The 22,068-nt window shown below is 49.4% G+C and overlaps 1 protein-coding gene and 1 long non-coding RNA gene across 2 annotated transcripts; one reads left to right on the forward strand and one right to left on the reverse strand.

The window, feature by feature from the left end:
* The first annotated feature begins 876 nt into the window (after nucleotides 1-876).
* LOC308573161 lies at nucleotides 877-3,471 on the forward strand. Its single transcript, XR_014001978.1, has 2 exons — nucleotides 877-1,472; nucleotides 2,079-3,471. It is a non-coding gene; the product is annotated as an uncharacterized lncRNA (long non-coding RNA).
* On the reverse strand, nucleotides 2,891-21,953 carry ALKBH5 (alkB homolog 5, RNA demethylase). Its single transcript, XM_081169664.1, has 5 exons — nucleotides 21,673-21,953; nucleotides 18,655-19,803; nucleotides 12,325-12,405; nucleotides 8,262-8,417; nucleotides 2,891-7,026 (listed from the first exon to the last, which is right to left on the reverse strand). Exons 2-5 carry the CDS (start codon nucleotides 19,389-19,391, stop codon nucleotides 6,843-6,845), a joined length of 1,158 nt encoding a protein of 385 aa, XP_081025790.1. The 5' UTR covers nucleotides 19,392-19,803; nucleotides 21,673-21,953; the 3' UTR covers nucleotides 2,891-6,842.
* Between the last annotated feature and the right edge of the window lie 115 nt (nucleotides 21,954-22,068).

Genomic DNA, 22,068 nt, shown 5'->3' on the forward strand with positions numbered 1-22,068 from the left:
GGGGAACAGCCGCTAGCTGGAGCAGAAAATCCCATGTCACCTTAAAGACAAACAAAATTTTATTATGGTATACTTTTTGTGGAGTAGGGTCCAGGCCACCACAGATGCATGACGGGTTACATGCAGCTGAAGATTTTCTATTTATTTTTATGTATACACACATAGGGTGGCGGGAGAGGGGGCACGAGGAGTGTAGAGGCGTAAACAGTGGGGAGGGGGAAATGAAATGCAGGAAGTAGAAATAGTGACAAATAGTATCTGAAGAGGTGTGCATGCACACAAAAGCTCATACCAATAACAAACTTAGTTGGTCTCTAAGGTGCTACTGGAAGGAATTGTTTTATTTTTTATTTTGTTTCGAATACGGCAGATCAACATGGCTACCTACCGAGAACTAGTGACAATTTAATTAGAGATAAAATGTGCGCTACACAGTGGCCGCCTTAAACAACAGTAGTGAAAGGTAATAAAAGCAAATCAACTTGGCAATGCGTAGCTAATTAACATCTGTAACAGGAAAAGAAACCGCTGTCCCTATTGAGACACAAATGAGTAGCACTGATGAATTCTGCTAGCCCCAGGCTGCTAACAGGCAATTAAAAACATCGGAGGAGCTCAGCTGGATGGGATGAGAGACCCAGTGGTGGCCCCTGGCAGCCTTATCCTCCAGGAATCCGTCTATAACTGCTCAGGTTATTGGTAGTTGCTGCATTTCTGTGGTTTAGCTATGCACTGGGCAAAGTACCCTCCTGTATAGCTGTCCTGAATCTTCATTGAAGGCACAGGGCTTTCTCGGTAGTGACACCTGCCCTGTGGAACACCCTCCCACCAGATGTCAAAGAAATGAACAACCACCTGATTTTCATAGGACATTTGAAGGCAGCCCTGTATATGGAAGTTTTTAATGTTTGAGGTTTTACTGTGCTTAATAGTGTTTACGGTAATTTGTTGGAAGCCACCAAGAATGGCTGGGGCAACCAGCCAGTCAGATGGGTGGCATAATAAATATTTACTTCGCTCCCTGCTAAACTGGGAATCCCCCAAATATTGTAACCTTTCCTCATAAGAGAATTGCTCCAGCCCCTTGATTGTTTCGGTACTCAACGATAGAACATGCCATTGAAAAGGAGAGCCCAATCCCTGCGTTGGCCATGGTCTGGAAATAAACCTCTGGCACAAAAGCAAGGCCAGTACTGTGTACCAAGGCAGTGTTGCACAGTGGTCACAGCTGTGAGCTAGTAAGAATCTGGCTCACATCCCACCTAGGACATGAACTCGTCAGGAGGTGCATGGGCATAATGACATAAGGGCAGCCTGTTCCAATCACGCCAATAGCCCACCTAAGTCCAGCATTCTGTTCTCGCAGTGGCCAACTAGTGAGAAACCCTGAGCGCAAAAGCACTCTGCTCTCCTGTGGTTGCCAGAACCAGGCATTCAGAAGCACTGCTGCCTCAGACCACAGAGAACACACCGTATTTTTCGCTCCATAAGACGCACCATTTTCCTCCTAAAAAGTAAGGGGAAATGTCTGTACGTCTTATGGAGCGAATGCATGGTCCCTGGAGCCGAATTGCCCAGGGGCAAAAAGCAGATTGTGCTTTTTTTTTTTTAGAAAGAGGGAAGGGGGTATTGGAACGAAGCTGCTGAGCAGCTGATCGGCAAGCGATCGGGAGGGAGATTAAGGGAGGTTAGCGATAAAGGAGGCTGCCTGGTAGGGGGGGAGGTAAAAGCCCATGGATCCTCAGGATTTTTGCATTGAGTCACTCCAAATTCACCATCAGATCATATAGCATGTCCATGGCTACAGCCTGCACCAAACAAATCACATACCCACTTTCGTGGGGCCACAATGGTGCACAAACGTGGTTACAAAGCACAGATCCACATGGATTCTCAGGATTTTTGCATTGGGCTACCCTAAATCCACCGTCAAATCACATGTCTGTGGCCACAGCATAAACCACAAAAATCATACATCCACGGTTTCTTTCAGAATATTTTTTTTCTTGTTTTCCTCCTCTAAAAACTAGGTGTGTCTTATGGTCAGGTGCGTCTTATGGAGTGAAAAATATGGTAAGCAAGCCATGAAAGCGGCATGCCTGTTGGTTTGCGGATAAAAGAGCTATGGCCGCTCTCAGTTGTGAAGACAAAAAAGCTCAGCTGTAACCCAGACCTGCCTCAAACCATAACATCCTAAGGCTGTGATGTCTTAGCTCAACCTGCCACAACCCACCAAAGGCACCAGAAGCCCCTCAGAAAGTGGCCCCGCTGCTCTGATTGCACATCCAGGTTGACTTTGGGCACTTCCACGTCTCTTTGCAATTTTTAGGTGGGATTAAATCACATATGGGCCAATCCTGGCTGCAGCTGGTGGGGTGCTTTTGTGCAGCATGGCCATTTCCCGGAAAGACTGGATTTCTTGCAGCAAGGAAGGTGGGAGATGGGCCATGCTCTAACACAGGCTTCCTCAACCTTGGCCCTCCAGATGCTTTTGGCCTACAACTCCCATGATCCCTAGCTAGCAGGACCAGTGGTCAGGGATGATGGGAATTGTAGTCTCAAAACATCTGGAGGGCTGAGGAAGCCTGCTCCACTACATCATCCTGCAAGCAAATCAGAATGAATGCTCATTAAGTAGCCAATGTTGCATCTAATTTCACCGTTAAGCACACCGTTACTCTCACGGCATCGAACCAAACATTTCAAACCCGCCCTGCCGCCCACGTCAGCAATGAGGGGATAAAACTGTTCTTACCTTCTGGGCTTCTGTTAAGGATTACTGAAAATATATGAAGAACGTCTTGACACTTGCAACAGCGGCAGCATTATGCAAGCACCGTTACGGTTTTTAAAAAGCAAATATATATGGAAACACCTTAACTCAGTCAAGTGATGCTTTCGGCTTTTATTTAGTTAAATGCAGCATTCTATACAAGAAAAAAAAAAAGAAATTTCAAACCCTGACAGGGAACTATAGCTCTTCCTAAATCAACCCGAATTAAAAGATTTCTCCCCAAATACACTGTACTGTACGGAAAATAATCTCTCCCTTCCCCTCCCTCCCCCATTGACAGCGTGCCACGCAGTACGGCGATTTTGTGTATTTCAAACTTCAGAACTGTACAATTGGTTTTACAAATCACACTTTTTTCCTATGAAAAATTACAGAAAAAAATATTGCCACTTATTTTATTTGTAACAAAAAATTAGATTTTTTTTCCATTTTAAAAAAACACAAAAAAGTCAGCCAGAACTTTTTAATTTTTTTTCCTTTTTCTTTTTTAAGTGTGTGCTTGGGAAGAGAGGGGGGTGGAGGTGCAAGGAGGAGAGAAACCCAGGAACGCTCTGGAGCAAGTTTTGCCTTCAGGCTCCAGCACATCCGTACTTGGTGCTTTTTTAAAATAACAAAACAAAACAAAAAAACCCCAGCTAATCACTGGAAACAGATCCCAAACCACACAAACCTCAAAATTTCAAAAGCAGCCTGACCCTGGGTGAGGGGCTGTGGCTGGATCCTGTTACCAGTGATTGGCTGCCATCAAACCTCACACTAACAGCATTAGAAAAAAAGGAACCAAGGCATCTGTCAGCACTTTTCAATCTCAGAAACGGGGTAGCTTTTTTCGTTTTTTGTTTAATCCCATCAGACTGTGCCTTAGAACTGGGTCAATCGCCACAGCAGATGGTGCCTGAGAAAAGCAAACTGCAGGGAAGTGGGAGAAAGTACCTGCCAGCCCCTGGCTTTTACCCTCCTTCGCCACATTCCAGGAAAATCTAACTTTTCAGGAGGCAGCTGGCAAGTGCCATGGCCTCAGTGGTTTTTCTGGACAGGGAAATCCAAAACTTTTAAAACAGGTGCAAGAACCAGAAAGTGCCAACAGAACTATTGCGGCGTCATTTTTCCCTATATGTCTTTCCGCCAAGGTTACCAGGTGCTTGGCACCAAAGGTGGGATGCGGGGAAGAAGAGAAAAGAAGATTCACCCATTTGCCTCCTTGCTCACCGTATGGCCGGTTCAGTGCCGATGCAGCAGGGGCGCAGAGAAGCAAAGGCCTTCTTTACGGGAGAAAAATCAGATCTGGAATGCTCACCCACGAGTCAGCATCATCTCGGTTATGGCAAATCACAAAGCAAAAATTGAAACCTCTTTTCTAACACTTAAGAGGAGCGGGTCAAACGAACCTAGTCGTGTGGGATGTCGACAAAAAACTCTGTAGTAAAATAAAACCCAAATTCTGGTGGGAAATACACTAAACTGACAGGGATGCCGAGTTCGAAGGCTGCAAATCTACTAAAGCCCTTCAGTCCTTAAGATTAGTCAAAGCACCGACATCCATTTTCTTGGTTGATGTGCTCCCTTCACAGGGGCAAAAAAAAGCATTGATGTTTCTTGCACTGCCAGTCGCAGAAACAGTCTAGCATTGCAGACCAGGGTATTTTGGGAACTTTTAGCAATCTGGCGTCCCACCTGCATCCTGATTCCTCCTCACCTGTAGCAAAGGAGCAAGGAACAGCCAAGCTCAACACATTTGCCCCACCAAACTAGCAAGCGGGAGCAGCCCACACGCCCAAAGGAACTTTGAAGGAAAACTGAAGTGGTGTTATGATGAAGCCATAACTCTTTTGAAAGCAAAAAGGTTCCACTCTGGTGGCAAGTCAGGAGGGAAGACAAATTATTAAAAATAATAATAATTATATTAAGTGTTGTAGCAATATGGTGGGTTGGCCCATCCCAGCGGAGCAAGCTCTAGAGGAAGTGAGCATCAGCCCCTGTTGAATAAAGCACAAGAGGCAATCTGGGGATTTGGGGTCAAAACCTCCTCGTCTGTCAAAAGCATAAGGTAATTTGACGGTTATGAGGTATATAGATCATAGCAAAAAGGCACGTGCAACCTGGTTGGCTGGGGGCGGGGAGAGAAAGAGAATTCCTCAGGTATGAGAATGGAGAAGAACAAATGAAGTTCAAGATAATTAAGAGCGGACGTTTTGAACCACAGATTTTTGGTTCAGAAAGCTGGGCTTCTCGTGTGTGGTTTAAAAAAATAAGGGTGATTTTTAGGTGATTTGAACCCAGGTTCTGACCTGCTTCCTGAACACTGAAAACTCTTCCAGGCTGGGACAAAGCAGGAAGCAGAGGGAGAGGGGGAGAGGGAGAGAGAGAGAGAGAGAGAGAGAGAGAGGTTACAGCCATTGGGGAGAAGGCCTAACATTTAAAAGCTGAACAATTGGGGGCAACAGGATGTGCTTTTCTGGGCTTGGCTCAAGCAGGAAAGAAGCATGAAGCAAGTTAAGAGGCCAGCTGGCAACTCCAAACATGAGGTCTTGACATGCCTTTAGGAAGATGTTTTTGGTGCAAGACCAGGAGCCAGGGGAGCCCATCGCCTGAAGTCACTGAAGAAGCAGAAAAGGATGCCAATTCAGCCACTATTCCCGCCTTCTGCATGGGGCAGCCTAAACGTTCCTGCTTCACTGATCCCAAGACCCACGTCACTGGGAGTCTGCCCATGTTGAGAACCAAGGGGGGAGGGCTGCCCCACACAGACGCAGCTCCCGCCCAGTCTGGATTCCTGACGCTGAGTGTTTGCCCGGGGCCATCTACCTTTAAGAATGGACAACCGCCACAGAAGCATCGTTTTCAAGTGTCAAGAGAGACGGAAAGGTTGGTTTTCCAGGAGGGTGGGGAGAAGGAAAGCCTCAATCGAAACAAAGCGGGTAAATGTCTTCAAAATAACTATGTTTATACAGAAAATGCTAGGTATGGGCCCTATGCTGTTAGTGTGAGGGATTCGGCAGAATCTGAGGTTTCCAGCCAAGCAGCTCCTCCCCCTCCAAGAGTTGCCCCCCTCCCGCCCCTCAATGAGCCCTCAAGCAGCAGCCCCAATGTGGAACCACTGTGCATCCTTCACAGAAAGAGAAAACACGACTGTATCCTTTTTTTTCCATTAGCAGCGCAGAAAACACAGGTGCTTGCTAGCCCAAGCAAGTAAGGGTTTTGGGGAAGGAGGGGGGGGGAATTATATGGCATTTCAAAGGGAGGGGGCGATAAACCCTGACACTAAAGTGCAACACGTCCTAAACGCTTTGTCATCCGGTGTCACCAAAAAAAACAAAATTAAGAAGAAGAAGAAGAGGTGTTCGCAAAGCTTTAGATTTCCAGTTGCCGGAGGGAGGCGGCTTTTGAAATGACTGCGAGGAAAATAAATTCACATGGCCGTCGGCTTCAGAAATCAGGAGCCCTTTGGTGTGGAGCGGAGCAGGGTGGCGATACGGAGAGCATTTCACCACGCGGTTGGTAGTGTGAGGATTGGGGTGGGGAAGGAGAAACGCTGTATTTATAACGTTTTCAAGAAGCAGCAGGGCCAAGAGCATAAACGAATATTCTCAACTCCTTCAGCAAACTCAACGCACCTCTTTTTTTTTTTTGGCATCTTCAAAATCCACTCCAGCCCAAACACCTCAAAGAACAACATAAGCTTTCTCCCCGCCCCTTTAAAGACAAGCTGCTGCTCCACGCTTTCGAGGGGCGCGGCCGACTGCCCGGGGGTGGGGGAGCAGAGGGGAAGAGGGCAGGTGGCTGCAGATACAACCTGGTCAGCACCGCTGCCTCTCTTTAAGGAAAAAGAAAAAAAAAGCCAGATCCGTTCCAGATCCATTCTTCAGCGTAAAAGGGGTGGGGGGTGGGGGGCGAGGGAGAATACAACCTTGAAGCTAGATGAGAAATAGCCAAGGGGGGTGGGAGGGAGGAGGGGTGGGGGAAGATGCGATTTCACAGCCTGAAGGCCAGTCTCATCAGCTCAAATATCTCTGTTGGAAGGGGTGGGGGGGTGAAAGAACAGACTCCCTCAGTGCCGCCTCATCTTCACTTTCCGAGCTGGACTGCCGTCCTCCTCTTCCTCGTCAAAGTCCTCCGTGTGCTCGTAAGACTTCCGCCAATAGTTCTCAGAGCTGAAATGGCTCCGCCTCCTGTGCTTGGGCAAGAGGACCGAGCGCCTGTTCTCCTCTTTATCCATTTCTAGAATCCGAGGTCTGAGGAGAGGAAAGACAGACAGACAGACAGACCAATGAGAGGATTCGGGGCAGTGTTAGAAATTAGGCTCATTTTGCAACTGGGGCTGGACCAACTGCGACCTCATGGAGATCTCTGGATGTCCGGCTGGCGACTGGGGAAAGCAAAGCGTCACTTAGAGAAGGATCTAAAAGATTTTCCTTGAAGCTTCAATTTGTTTTATTCCAGCTTGTTTTATTTGATGTTTCAGTGTGTTGTTTGAAACGAAATTGACAACAACATTGGGGGGAAACAGTAGCTAGACATTCCCTTGTGGCGACTGTAGCATTGGTCTAAGGTGCCATTGAGAATTAGATTATATATCTAGCACTGCCTCATAACTGCTGCTTTTCACTGGAACAGTTACACCAGAGGTGGGAGATCAGTGGCTCTCCGCATGATGCTGGACTCCAACTCCCATCATCCCCGACCACTGCCCAACTGGATGGGAATGATGGGAGTAGGAGCCGAGAAACATTTAAAGGGCCACAGGTTCCCCCATCCAAGTGACAAGGTGCACAGTACGCCAAGACCTTTTCACTGGGACTCATTGTCTACCCTACCTCAAAGGCTAAGGGCAGATGAACAATGTGAAGAGCCAAACAGATACTTTAGGCACACCTGGAGGCTGTGCAGCTCCAGTAACATTTTGGGCTCTCCCCTTCATTGAACCCTTGACCTAACCCCAAAACGCTGTATTGCAAACAGCGGTTGACATGCCTGCACCACATGGGAAGAGTTCAACACCACTCCAAAGCCGAATTATATCCACACATACACTGGTTGGAAATTATGGATGAGTGTCTCTGTGGAAGCATCTAAGCCTTACTTCCAGGGTAGGGACAGCCCCACCTGCAAAGAACACACACAGAAGGAGTGGAGGTAATGGGTTTGCCTCTTTTGTGCCAATCCCTGCCTCTCCACTCACAGATTCCAAACCAAAGCCTCGTTTTGAAACCAGAAGCAGCCACTGTTTCTGCACAATACCATTAATTGTGGCACTTGGACTTGAGTGCAAAGACTGACCCCCGCAGGGCTATGAAGTGGACTTTCCCAACCATGGGTTACAGTCACATGCAAAAACCAGCAGAAGCCAAGCAAGAGGTCACTCCTTCCTCACTCCACAGATCCACACAACTCAGCAGCAGCTCTCCTGCCTCTCTCTATGATGCGCAGCTGCCATCCTCCTGCCCTGTCCCGTTGCAGATTCACTTACCGGTGAGCAGCGTCTGGGTCTGCTTTGCGATGGGACCTCTTTGGCTTCAGGATGGGGTCCCTGTTGCTTCCTGACAGGCGGTCGGAGGCGTACCCTGGCACCAGCACAGAACTACTCAGGGATCTCGTCTCCAGCCGGGGAGCGTCTAGCCTGGTCCTGGAAGGGTTAAGACACAAAAGCAGTGCTCATCTAATTCTACTGGATGCATCGGAACAAGAGACATTATTTGTGTTAAGAGACACTGTGCCAACTTTCAACATTTGCCCCAGGGGTGCAGGCGAGAGGAGGCGGCCACATGCCACACATGTGATCTGATGAGCAAAAGTCAGGCCTCCCTATCTGTTGCTAAAGTCAGTGCCTCTCCCCTCCCCGAAATCCGTATTTCATATGTATCTTGACTGGGCACCAACCAGAGCACCCGCCTAGCATGATAGTCAGTTAACATTTACAGAAATGCTGACCTAAATTGAATCTGACGCCTGTTCACAGTTGTGAACAGTTGAACACTCTACTTGGATTTTCCCAGCTTTATTCCGAAAGAAAGCCCAGATGCCCCAGGAATAGCAGACTTCCACAGCCCAGATGACAGAAAAAAGCAGTGTGTATGCTTTCAGCTCGAACTTTGGCATGAATGTACAGAAGCCGTTTGTTTATTGATCTGCAGAAGCTGCTTTCTAGGATAGAATTATGGATTTCCCCTGCTGCACCTGCCCACAGGACCCCTCCTCTGCCTCCACGAGTTTGACTGGGACCTGAGACACACACTCAGAGGGCAACGCTCCTCCTGGGGCTACGAATGGGACTAGAGCTTTCTGCATGGCCCACCCTGCTTGTTTTGCCCATTTGTCCTAGAAGCCACATGCTGAACTGAATTGGCAGGTGCCAAAAGGATACATGGGCTAGTGGAATTGGAAGGGGACAGGTCGCCCAAGGATCGCAGAAAGGAAGCCATGTCCTTTATGCGTAGCAGGTTGCAGGGCAGGGATGGGGAACCTGTGGCCCTCCAGATGTTGCTGAACTACAGTTCCCAGCACCCCTGACCGCTGGCCTCTCTCGCTGCATGATTCCAAGCAGAGCGTTTGGCACTGGAGCAGAAACCAGCATTTGTGAAGCAATCTTTCCATAAGAAGAAAAAAGCATCCAAGCTTGTAGGATTGGCACACCAGTCAAGAGGCCTGTCAAATATTCCAAGAAGTCTCAGTGCCAGAGGATGCTTGCCTGCTGTCAACATAGCATAACTACTTTTTCAAAACAGACGTTTTGCGTTTTAGTATTTCGCTGCTGCTCTGCTTCCTTCTGGCTTGCATTTCATGATTATTATTTTTAAACGGAGATATTGCAATTCCATGAGAAAAGCCAAAAGGGGTGGACCATCCAGAGACTTGTTGATGTTTATAGCAACCTTACCAAACACTCCCAAAACTAAAGATGTCTTAGAAGTTACTTGTCCAAACTGTTAAGTAATTTGCATAAGTAACAAGTCGGATGAAGATTATCTTTTTAACTGCCCAAATAAAACCAACACTTCTGACACACTTGCCCAGTTCTTGATCAGTCAGTTGATCTACTTCAGCTGGACCAAACCCTGCTATCTGAATGTCTACAGGCAGCATTTAATGGAGGCTCAGAAGGAGGTTGTCCCAAACTAACAGGACAGGGGCAAAATAATCTTGCAACCTGCTCCTGAAACTAGCTGGGAGCTGAGCTACAGCCTCATGTTTTTCCATCTGCTCTTAAGCTGAAGGCCAATTTCTTTCTTGGTTGCTCCACCAACTCCGCCTTGGAGATCGCCAGGCTGTTCTGCAGCCACCCTCCGCAGCAGCCCAGAGCATGCAGGAAGGATCCATAAATATTGCTATGCTTCCACTGCCTTGAAGTTTTTATGACCACACCAGTTACCAGACTGTTCAGGAAAATTCCACTCAAAGTGCATCGGAGCTAGATAGTTTCCTCATTACGCAGTTCTGTTCTCAAGCAAGTACTGAGTTATCAGAGGTGTAAGTGCGAGACATGAAAAAGAACCTTCCCCAGAGTCTTATGAACACTGCTGGAGGATTGTTTGACCCTAGCCGCCATGTTTTGCAAGGGTTGGAGCCCCTGAGCTCCCTGTCCGATGCACGTTACTGGAGACACTGCTCACAACCAGGGCCACTAGCAGACTAGCAACCTGACACTCTCCCATTTCCCTGCCAAGGATTCCACAAATCATGGATACAATTCCAACTCTCTCGAGTGGAGATGCAAACCCAGCCTGCAAGGCAGCATTGGGGTTAATCTACTCCTGTGAGAGGGCGGCCAAGATAAGAAAGGGTCTGGAAACCAAGCCTTTATGAGGAATGGTTGTTGGAAACTGACAGGAGTAAAATAAAAGGGTAAAAGGTAAAGGGACCCCTGACCATTAGGTCCAATCATGGCCAACTCTGGGGTTGCGGCGCTCATCTCGCTTTACAGGCCGAGGGAGCCGGCATTTGTTTTTCCGGGTCATGTGGCCAGCATGACTAAGCCGCTTCTGGCGCAATGGAACACTGAAACCAGAGCAGCGCATGGAAACGCTGTTTACCTTCCCGCTGGAGCGGTACCTATTTATCTACTTGCACTTTGACATGCTTTCGAACTGCTAGGTTGGCAGGAGCTGGGACCGAGCAACGGGAGCTCACCCTGTCGTGGGGATTCGAACCACCAACCTTCTGATCAGCAAGCCCAAGAGGCTCAGTGGTTTAGACCACAGCGCCACCCGCGTCCCATTGAGGAGTAAGATAGCCATCTTCAGTTATCTAAAGGGCTGTCACGTGGGAGACAGAGCAAGCTTGTCTTCTCCTGCTACGGAGGCTAGGATCCAAACCAATGGCTTCAAGATACAATAAAGGAGATTCCGACTAAACATCAAGAAGATCTTTCTGACAGCGGAACAGACTCCTACAAGAGGTGGTGGACTCTCCTTCCTTTTTAAAGCAGGTGCTGGATGGCCATCTGTCATGTATGATCAAGGTGAGATTCCTGCATTGCAGGGGGTTGGACTAGATGACCCCCGGGGTTCCTTTCCAACTCTACAATTCTATGATTCTATAAGGAAAGCAGCACACACTGTAACTGGGCCCTCCAGATGTTACTGGATCACAACTCCCATCAATTCCTGACCACAGGCCATGCTGGCTGGAGCTAATGGAACTGGAGTTCAACAACACCTGGAAGACTGCAGGTTGCCCACCATTACTCTAAAACAGTGTTTCCCAAACTTGGGTCTCCAGCTGCTTTTAGACTACAACTCCCAACATCCCTAGCTAGCAGGACCAGTGAGTCAGGGATGATGGGAACCGTAGTCCAAAAACACCTGGAGGTCTAAATTTGGGGATCCTGCTCTGTAGCGTAGAATGTACCGTGAGAAGCTCGCAATTTGTATTGTGCAGCGATTACCTTCAGCTTTAAGCCAATTGTGTGTGCCCACCACACGTCAGGGGGGTTCAAACTCTCTCACACCAAAGCCACATCGACCACACAACTGCTCAGGCCTCTTAAGTCTGCTGTTCTGAGTTGTATTTGCAAAGCCAAGTCTCTGCTTCCTACCGGTGTATGTGTGCGAGCCAATGGAAAGGGCAGGAAGTGCTGTTACTTTAAGGAAGATTTAGTGGGGCTAGTCCATTCTTTCCACTTTTCCTGGCTGCGTGCCTTCAAAACAGACCACAATGTGTTTTACCAGTTAAGTGCTAGGAAGGGGCAGGATGTTTTGAGAATGCTAAGAAAACACTTCCTCGGCCTCCCAGCAGCGTTACGGTTTCCCAGGATTTACTGGGTGCCCCAGGTTCCTCCCTGCATCTTGTTAAGGAGGCCCAGCTTCTCATTTTAAAAACAAACAAACCACGGGCCTCATAAATGGGAGCAAGGAAACAGCTATGTCTCACAAAGTTCGAGAGTGATTTTGCTTAGCCAGGACAGAATCATCTGCGTTAGCGGCTACCAGTTTTAGCTGCTGAAAGTATTGGCAGCAGCAAGAATGTGAAAGGATGTTTTCCCCTTTAGAAACATATACAAATTACATTCTCTTCAAAGATGCTTCACCACTTACTTCCTAAGGATGATGACTGCTCTCCTCTCCTTGATATCCTGCGGTCGAATGCAGTGTGTAATTTCATCAGCTGCGTAACCACTGTGGAAGAGAAAGATCCAAGAGGGATTTCAAACCAAGCCAACTTAAGTTTTAAAAGGCTGTATCTGTTCCTGCTTCTCTTCAGCCCCAGTTCAGCCATACTGCTGATCAAACAGCTCCGTCTACAACTTCAGCCAAAACTTATAGCCCTTCATAACATCTCTGCCCAACGTTTAAGTTTATTTCACTTATATTCCACCTTTTTTCCTAAGGAGCTAGGGGGGCAATGCTCTCTCCCTCTACATCTTATCCAAACAGCAACCCGGTGAGGTAGGTTAAGGCAGGGACTGGCCGAAGCTCACCCAACAAGTTTTGGGAGTGGGGATTTGAACCCCGGTCTCCCAGGTCCTATGCGGGCGCTCTAACCATTATGCCACACTGGCTCACCATCAATACAGCAGACAAGGCCGTTTTCTCAGGTTCATGTGGGAATCTGCCTTTTACAGAGACAGACCATTGGCCCAGGTAGCTCATTATTGCTAACTAGCGGTGGCTCTCCAGGATTTCAGAGAGAGAACATTTCCAGTCCTATCTCGAGATATCAGGGATTGATTGCATATTACCTGGGAACACCATCCTGCCCTGATATCCTCTAGAGCAGGGGTCACCAACTCCCAACAGCTGTAGCTAGTGTGGCCAACAGCAGGGAATGATGACAGTCAGAGCTCAACAACACCAGGAAGGCCACAGCTTCCCCACCCCTGCTCTTGAGAAAGCCATGTAAAAATATTTGCCACACAGACCATTGCTTGCATGGTTCCACCACCTACTCCAAACCCTCGCTGCCACCCATAACCACAGATCAAATGCAGTAGCATGGGCCAGCTTTGCTGGAGTCTTCAAATTCCCAATGTAAGAATCTTCCCACCTTCCCTCCCCAAGAGTCAACTTTGTTCTTTTTCGGGCTGCAGAGACCAGTGGCTCAGGTAAGCATCTACCTGAACAGGTAGAATGCTGGTGCAGGAAGGTGGATGTGGGGGAAAGGAGAACACAGGACGAAGTCTAGCTTGCTTGGGCAGCAACGTGAGCAAACTCAATAACTATATTCTGACAACTGTGCCCAAGATCTAGGGAAAGTGGGGGGGGGACGGACGACGACGACGACGACATTTTTGTTCCATTTGAGTTCCTTGACAGGATCTGCATTAGAGCATAGCTGCAAAGACCATGAGGGCTCAACCAGATTTCAATACACAGCACTTCCCTGATTCCAGACCAATGACTACCGGGTAATTCTGAAAACCTTAATGGCATTCAAAGCACTATATCTCCTATTCAGAGGGACTGTGAGCAAGATCCTTTGCAGAAGGCTACAATGAACTGCTTGTAGTCAGGAAATACTGAAGCAATGCCTTCTATTCCCTGGCTACCATTATCATTAGCCACGAACAGAAGCCATGTGTTTGTGAAGATCCCAGTATCAGTAGCCTTGATACACATGAGAGACCTGGGCAACAGCATTCTGCAAACTGAGTGCCACCACGAAAAAGACCCTGCCTGCATCTGCCTTGCCTTGGAAAATGAGACACACTCAGAGATGGACCTCAGATGACGATCTCAGGGTCCAGGTTGGCTTGTCTTCTCCACTAAGCTAAACCGTTTATCTAGTGTGGCTTCAGGAGTACTCTGGATATTAGCAGACTACGTAGTTTCTTAACATCCTCACAGGACTACCATTCCCAGAGTTCACTGAGAAACCCTTGACTATTAAAACCAGTTTAAGTTTGTATTGTTGATACACCTCGAACCTTGCCTGCATAACCCAACCCCCACAAACTGACCATTTCAATAACTTTGCTATGAAGTTTCCTAGCAGCACGGCAACAATATGTGCATTGGCTTTCATGAAGGGATTTGCACAGACGTCTGAGTTCCAAAGAGTACCTGTACGAAAGCGACCAAATTCAGACAGCTACGGATTTCAAAAATTTCTGTCAGGTATGGTGGGCTCCCCCAGTTGGCCACCAGCCCATGCCTGAAAGCAATCGTTGCCAAAATGGGGGGGGGGGAAAGAAAATTGGATTTTGCTTGTTCAGTGTTACAAAAACTATGTACAGCATCATACCTAACTAGTTGCAAACTATTTCACAGGAGTAGAAATTCCCAATAGGGCCGCAAACCCTTGATCATTTACACTAGGAGCAGGTAAGTCTTCTGGGAGGAGACACTGTCTCTGTGAAAGGGCATCTCATCAACTTGTTTTAAGGCCTCTCAAGAGAGTTCAAAGTGACTCCCCCCTCTCAACCAGGTTGTAGAGAACAGGAAGCCCAACGGACTGCGCTTCCCATTCCCTGCATTTCTTCATAACATTTGAAGAAGAGTTTGGATTTGATATCCTGCCTTTCACTCCCCTTCAGGAGTCTCAAAGCGGCTAACATTCTCCTTTCCCTTCCTCCCCCACAACAAACACTCTGTGAGGTGAGTGAGGCTGAGAGACTTCAAAGAAGTGTGACTGGCCCAAGGTCACCCAGCAGCTGCATGTGGAGGAGCGGAGACACGAACCCGGTTTCCCAGATTACGTGACTACCGCTCTTAACCACTACACCACACTGTAAGCGGCACTTACAGATTCTCTCCTCCCATGCAAAAAGCATATAAATATCAGCTAGGGCGGTACAGCAGTCATGTGCTGAAGAATCAGGAGGCAAGAATTGGGAAGCTGCATTCTTAAGACACTCAAGAACAAGGATGGTGAGCAAAGCGTAAGTGCCTGCCCACATAACGCCTGTAAACAGAAAGCAAACTGTTGCATCAACCTCTCCGCTACCAGCAAAAGCCACTGACCAAGCGATATCAAGACTCATGTTGCCATAACAAGCATGCTGCTTCTGTTTGGCTAGGTTCTCCCTGCCAGCCCTCTCGACAGCAGCCGTATTTAGAACTACTCCCTCCCTTCTTGACCAGGTTCTTATACCCAGCTGGCCCACGTGACTGGAACACTGGCCTAGTCCATTCTGGCAGTGCCAAGCAGATCTAGGAGTGCTGGGCGTTGCACTGGCAGTGCTGACTTTCTGCTCAGGCCAACCTCCCTTGGAAAGGTGCCCTTTTATAGTTAATGCCCAAAAGCTTAGCAGCTGCTTCCCTCAAACTGAAGTAACTTCTGCGTTTAAAGTGTGCTAGTTGCTTAATGCTGCCTTCTTTTCTTGGAAACCAGGCAAGCTGGAACAGTGAAGGTGCTGCACGGTGACCCACCCGGAGGCTTACTGAAATTCTAGAAGATTGCTGCTACTAGAAAAGACTTGTGGAAATGCTGTTTCTGTCCATGAGGAACTGACTCAGACACTGTAGGCTGCAGTAGACCCATGCTGCTCTATGCAGAGGGGACTTCACCCATCCATCCGTGAAAAGCTCACATGGTCAAATAATCTGGAATTCCATTCCACTCCTTCCCTCCAACTTGGCAACTCTGAAGCACAGGTGAAGTTCTTCAGCCATTCCTTTCTTAATGAATTAGGTTCACATTTGACATAGTTGCCGCAAAGCAAAACTAACAGGGCAGCTGGTTCTCTATCAGAATCAGGAGCAGAAAGCTTTGGACAAAAGGAAAAGCCACTGCCCCCTTAAAGCAAAGAATTCATGAATACAAAGCAAGGCTTCTGAAAAGCTGCTTGCCTGCTCACCTGGGACAAGTCTTAGGGTACCAATTTCCCCTTTTGGGGTGCATCCCTGCAACGTTACCACAGATGAGCAAGGTAAGAAGAGATAGTCATCTTTTTGAAGGGATGCCACTGTCTTCAGCTATCTGAAACAGCCAGGGAGGCAGGTGCATGCCAGGAGCCCTGTTAGTCTTGCTAGTCACACATGGCAACTCCATAGCAGAAGCGGGTGGCTTCAGCAGGCTTAGCAACCAGTGTAAGCTGCAGGCTGCCTCCATTATTATGCATAAATGATATCTCCCTTAAAAAAGGGAAGGGCCAACAATTCTTACTGCATACACCATGGTGGGAGCCATCCAGATTTTGCAACAGACCTTTCGTTAGACTGACAAAATTATTTCCCGTGTTTAGCACTTCCTTGCTATCAAACTGCATCAGGCAGAGTTTCATTTCAGCTGCAGAGTGCACAGCTGCTCAGCCCCTTCCTGGAAGTTCCTGCCACATGTAATTCTGCGTGAGCCTTGGTTAATGTGCGCACTTTTAGAGATAATGCTTAGTCCTTACACTGCTTTATTATTGATGCACCTGGACTATTGTGCAAGGCCGTGTTTATGTGAAGGAGAGATTTTCCTTCCTGGCTCATGCGGAGATCGCTTTACAAATGTAAGCAGGGGATCACGTTACCCCCTCAAGCAGCCTTTCAGACTGGCAGAAGTGTTCACTCCTCAGACCAAAAAATGTTGGTTGCCCTCCTTTTGCCATGGCAACGTGGAACCATTAGGGATGTTTGACTCATCCTGGCGGAGAGCTGGCTTTGGCTTACACGGCTATAAATACAGTTTGTCACAGGCTTATCCTGACCCAACATTTCGCGCCCTTTCACACTCTGCTCCTGGAGAAGTTGCTCTTCCACAGGCACTAACGCCACAAGGAATGCTGTCTAATGTTACCTGCAAGTATTTACACTGTGAACACAGTTTCAGAGAAAAAAGCAGAGCCAGGAATTGAAGAGGAGAATGCTACAGAAAACATCAGCACTGCATATTGCAAAGTAACAGTCTTGGCTCTACAGCCAACAGAAAACGGGCTTGGAGAAACCCATGGAAACACCTGTAGAAAAATGGGTACGCTAATACTTAGTTCAGTCCTAAAGGGTTGGCATGCTTGAGATAGCTTTCCCCTTATGAAAGCTTTCCTTATTGCATGGTATCAGGACAGTGGACAAGAAATGACAAAACACTACCACCAGCCGCAATTCAGGAGTACAGTCAGCAAGGGCTCCCTGCCCAATTCCCGGCAGGAAAGGTCAACTGCTGGTTTTGCATGCAGGGCTTAACTCACTCCCAGGAGGACTGCTACTGCTTGTATTGGGTTTTTACTTTCAGAATGATACTACTACGGAGAATCAACTGCAGCCAGAGAGCTCTCAAACCAGTTTGCATGGGAGATACAATTACTCTGCTCCACTAACACGTTTTTCTCAAGCTGTGAGGGGGGCAGAGGCGCCCCCAGTGAGTCAAGGAAAATTCCCAGACAAGGTGCAAGCCATCCAACTCTGGCTTGAGAGTGATCTAGCTGGAGTGGAAGGCAGAGTGAAAAAAGCACTCCTTCCAATCAGACTTGCTGCTTCTTTTGTGTTGACTCCTGTTGCAGGAGTCTGAAGTGAAGCCTTCTATCTTTTCCAGCACACAGTCATTACCCATCTCTGGAGTTCCTTCTCTCTGGGATGAGAGGGAGACTCTTCATCATAAGGAAAGCCACCTGCCCTGCTTTAGTTCACATTAATTAGCAGGGGTGAGGAATCTGTGGCCCTTCAAATATGGCTGGACACCAACTCCCATTAACTACAGGATGGCATGGTCTGGTCACGGTTGATGGGACTTGTAGTCCAGCCAAACCTGGAGGGCCAGGGGTTCCCCCCAATCCCTGGTTAATGCTTGCAGAGAAGCAGTTTCTCCAACCACGGAGGCTTGTTTTGGCAGAACCCCTGAAACCGGGTGGCATTTATCACAAGCTATTACGGCTGATGCGCTCTCCAGCTAAGCTCCTCCTAGCTCTTATGAACCTTGCCTCAATAGTTCCTTGGGAAGCATTCTTGCATCAAGTTTGTGTGCTGAGGAACCCATGCACGTTACAGGCTGCATTCTGCACTGTCTGCTCTGTTTGTGCTGGCTGTGCTGTCATGGTTTGCTTTTGCCGATCACAAGCTGAGGATGTTTCGTAGAACCCCAAAGTCCCTGCATCTGCATATAGCAGAGAAGATTAATAATGCGCGATAAACTCAGATGCTTGTCCTATCATTACAGATCTTATCAGTGAGGAGTCCTGGATGAGATTTCAAACCATTTTAGGGCTGACTAGAAGACAGGTTTGAAAGCTGCTGCTAGTCAGTGGGAATCACTTAAGTTGTTTTGTAAGGTCACCTGCAGACCCAACACACAAATCACCTGCTCTTTTAGGTTCTGTTCCAGAAATTGTAAGGAAGGAATAATGGCAACTGTAAAAGACAAGCAAGGATCACAAAACATTTAGCACTTGGAACATGCTATACAAAATCAACAAACAATATACAAATCTGTCTGGATGTGCAGCTATCAATTCAAGAGCTGAAACCGGCCAACAACTCGGAAAGGCCTCCTGCAACTTTCCTTACCTGAGCACAGTGACACTCCCTCTTCTCACAGGCAGGAAGAAGACCGGCTCGGAGACCCTGATGGGCTTGAACTGGAACTTGCAGCCAAAGCAGAGAGCCGAGTCACTGAAGAACGACACCGAGACAATAGGCCTCTCAAAGATGTGGATGGGGTCCACGTGGGAGACTATGCAGCCCCCAGGCTGGTAGTCGTTGATCACCGCACTGTTCACAAAGCCCTCGGGGATGACCCGTTGCTCCACCAGCTTGCGGATGACGAGGTCATGGACCCACTCGGGAATGGAATCCACTTCCCCACGTGGGTACAGCCGTTCCTGACCGGGACCTCGCCTCTGCAGCTGAGACCCGTACGTATAACCCTCCCCAAAGAAGTACTTGTTCCGGAGAGGGGCCCTATCCACCGTGTGCTCTTTATAAAGGCCCTTCTCAGCCCTGGAGACCACGTCGTCAATGCGAGCTTCGATCTTGGCGCATTCCTCAGGGGTGAAGAGGCGGAGCTGCCGGATGCCGCTTTTGACTTTCTGGGCCTCTTCCTCCTCCTCCCGCTGGTGCTCCTCGCAGTCGCTGGGCTCCGACTCGGAATCCTCGTGGTACTTCCGCTTGCGCTCTGCAGCTCCACCTGCGCCTCCATAGGGAGATTCGGCAGGGTCTCGAGTGCCGCCCCCCTTGTAATTGTCCCGGTAAGGCATCATGGATTTGAGCTTCTCTCGCAGGTCTGTGTAGCCACTCCCAGCCATGGTGAGTTCCCCAGTCGCCTTCGCCACCTCTGCTGAACTCCCCGGTGAATGGTTTGTAGGGCTGGTGAGTGGGAAAGCGCTGTCCCCGTTCAAGGCATTGTCTATCCTAGTGGAATAAACTCCCAGAGGAAAAACCAAGAAATCCTACAGCTGAGCTTCCACAAGTGGAGAGCAAACCAAACCAGGTGCCCTTCCTGATGGGTAAGGCGCTCCACCCTTCCGAGACACCCCGCCCCAAGTCCCTGCAGGAGGGGCAAGGGGAAACAAATCCTTGCGAGAATGAGAAGAATGTTACAGATTCAGTTTCATTCCCGTACTGATACGGAACGGACAGATGAATGCAAGGTCTTCTCATCCAGTGGTACCAATCTTGTTTCGCAGGTGAGTGCCGGGACAATTAAGCACACTCCATCTGTGGGAGGAGAAAATGGTGTAAGCAAAGAGCAAGGAGGAAAAGTGCAGATAAAAGAAACAAGCAAGATACATTATCTGAGCCCACCGCACCAAGAGCTGGGAAGCCCCTTTCCCAGGCATGCAAATCACCTGAGTCAACCCCCCCCCCCAAGCTGTATCCTTGGAAACACTCCAGGCCAAGCCTGACCTGGAAAAGTGGCTGCAATTAAAGGCAGGGAGAAGCACAGGGTCAAGCAACAGACCAGAAGTTCACTCAGCTGCATTATTTGTTCCCTCTATACATATTGCCTCCTCCCTAACTCACTCATCAACTAGAAATACAGGAGAGGCCAGCAGGTGACCTGTGTTAACAGGTGGGAATGGTGAGTGCATCCCCCTTCCACCCCTGCTCCTTGTTCATCACCTACTCCTTCCAGGAGAAAAGGAACCAGGCCCACACATCATAAAGGAGAGGCTAATAAGGCACTCCCCCCTTCCAGAACCTTCCTCTACACCTTTTCTGCTGCTCGTTGCCCCCCTACCTACTGGGTGGGGTGCAGCACTCCCCAAAAACAGAGGTATGGCACTGAGGGGATAACTGCCTTCTTTGCCCCCCATACCTATTGCTGTCTGTCTCCCAAGCAAAAGGGTAGAAGGTCCAGAAAATTCTCATACAGCTAGAGGTTGGAAGGTGGCAGAGGAAATGCTGCCTGTCTCTATACTTCTTTCTCTCTTTCTTACCCTCTCAGAAGAAGGGGAAAGAGACAGGAAGGAGAGCCCATTTTTATGCACCTGGTTCCATTATCCTCTCCAGCAGGAAGTGAAGGGGGTGGGGGGGGATGTACCAATACCTAATTAGTCAGAGTTTGAAAAGAAAGACCTTCTTTCCTGCATTGCTCTTGGCTTCCCACTCAGGAGGAGACATGAGGACCCCTCTATAACTAGGCCTAGCCCGTTTCCTCAATCCCCAAACCCACTTCTCAAAGCCAATCACACGAACTGAAAGAAAACGGGGAGGGGGGGGGGGTAAGCCAGGAGGCCCATTATATAAGCAGGGGCTAAAAATAAAAGTCTCGGCCCCACTGCAAGCCTATTGATCTCTGTGACCCCGCTTAGAAAGCGCCAAGAGGCACAAGGCCCCCTCTATGGGCAGCAGGAGGTCAGGAGGGGAGCAACCTGCCTCACCCCCTCAAGAAAAGGGAAGAGGGAGCCATGGCGTCCCCCCAGGTAACAGGGCATGGGGAGGGGGAAGAAAGCCTCTCCGCCCCCAAAGGTTTGCCTTGATGCTCAGCACACTATCCCAACCAAAACAGGCGGAAAGAGCAAGAGAGGGAGGAAGGGAAAAGCCTCTGACCGCGGCTCGCCCCCAAACCTATTGACCTCTCTGGCTTATCACTGCCTCGGAGGAAGGCGAGAGAAAAGGCAGAGGTAGTTCCCCACTTAACAGGCCAGGGCCAGAACCCAGCGGCACCTTTCCTCCGCCCCTGAACCTATTGGCGCTGCATCCAGTGGCGTAGCGTGGGGGGTGCAGGGGGGGCCGGCCGCAACATCTGGGGGAGGGGGAGCGCTCGCACTCGCTGCTCTCTGCCCCTACTAAAATCCACGGGTTAGGGGGCGCAAATTACTTGCCTTGCCCCGGGTGCTGACAACCCACGCTACGCCACTGGCTGCATCTCCGCCGCCGAACTTATGGAGAGCTGGGAAGCCCTTCTGCAGCCTCCGGGCCGCATTCCGGCCCCCTATCCCGCTTGACAAGGGCGGGCGCCCCCCAACCTCTTGGTCTCCCCCCCTCCCCCTCCGAGAGGCACGAGGGGGGGGAGAGAGAGAGGCTGCTTCCCCCCCCCCTCCCCCGGTCTCGCCTTTTACGGAAAGCGCTGCCCCGGCTCACCGCGCCCGAGCCCGGCCCCTCAGCACGCGCCGCCCGAGTCCGGCTCCGTCAGCGGCAGAGGTGGCCCGGCTCCCTCCATGGCAGCGGAGGCCCGGGGGGCCGAGGAGGAAGGACGGGCGGACGGAGGGAGGGAGACCAGGAAGGGAAGAGGCGTCGCCGCTGCCGCCGCTTCCTCCGCCGCCGCCGCTGCCCGAACTCCTCGCTACGTCACCAGCGGCCGGCCCGACATTATAAATAACTTCAGGGGCATCCTCCTCCTCCTCCTCACGGCGCAAGAGGTCGGCCACTGCGCAGGCGCACGCTTCGGAGTGGCGCGCACTGCGCAGGCGCGCGGTAGCCCCGCCCCCGCCCCCCCCCGCTCTCCAAGAGCCGAGCGGCTTCTCGTTTTGCGGCTAA

This window comes from Podarcis bocagei (assembly GCF_964188305.1).
Source record: "Podarcis bocagei genome assembly, chromosome: 14".
Taxonomy (NCBI): domain Eukaryota; kingdom Metazoa; phylum Chordata; class Lepidosauria; order Squamata; family Lacertidae; genus Podarcis; species Podarcis bocagei.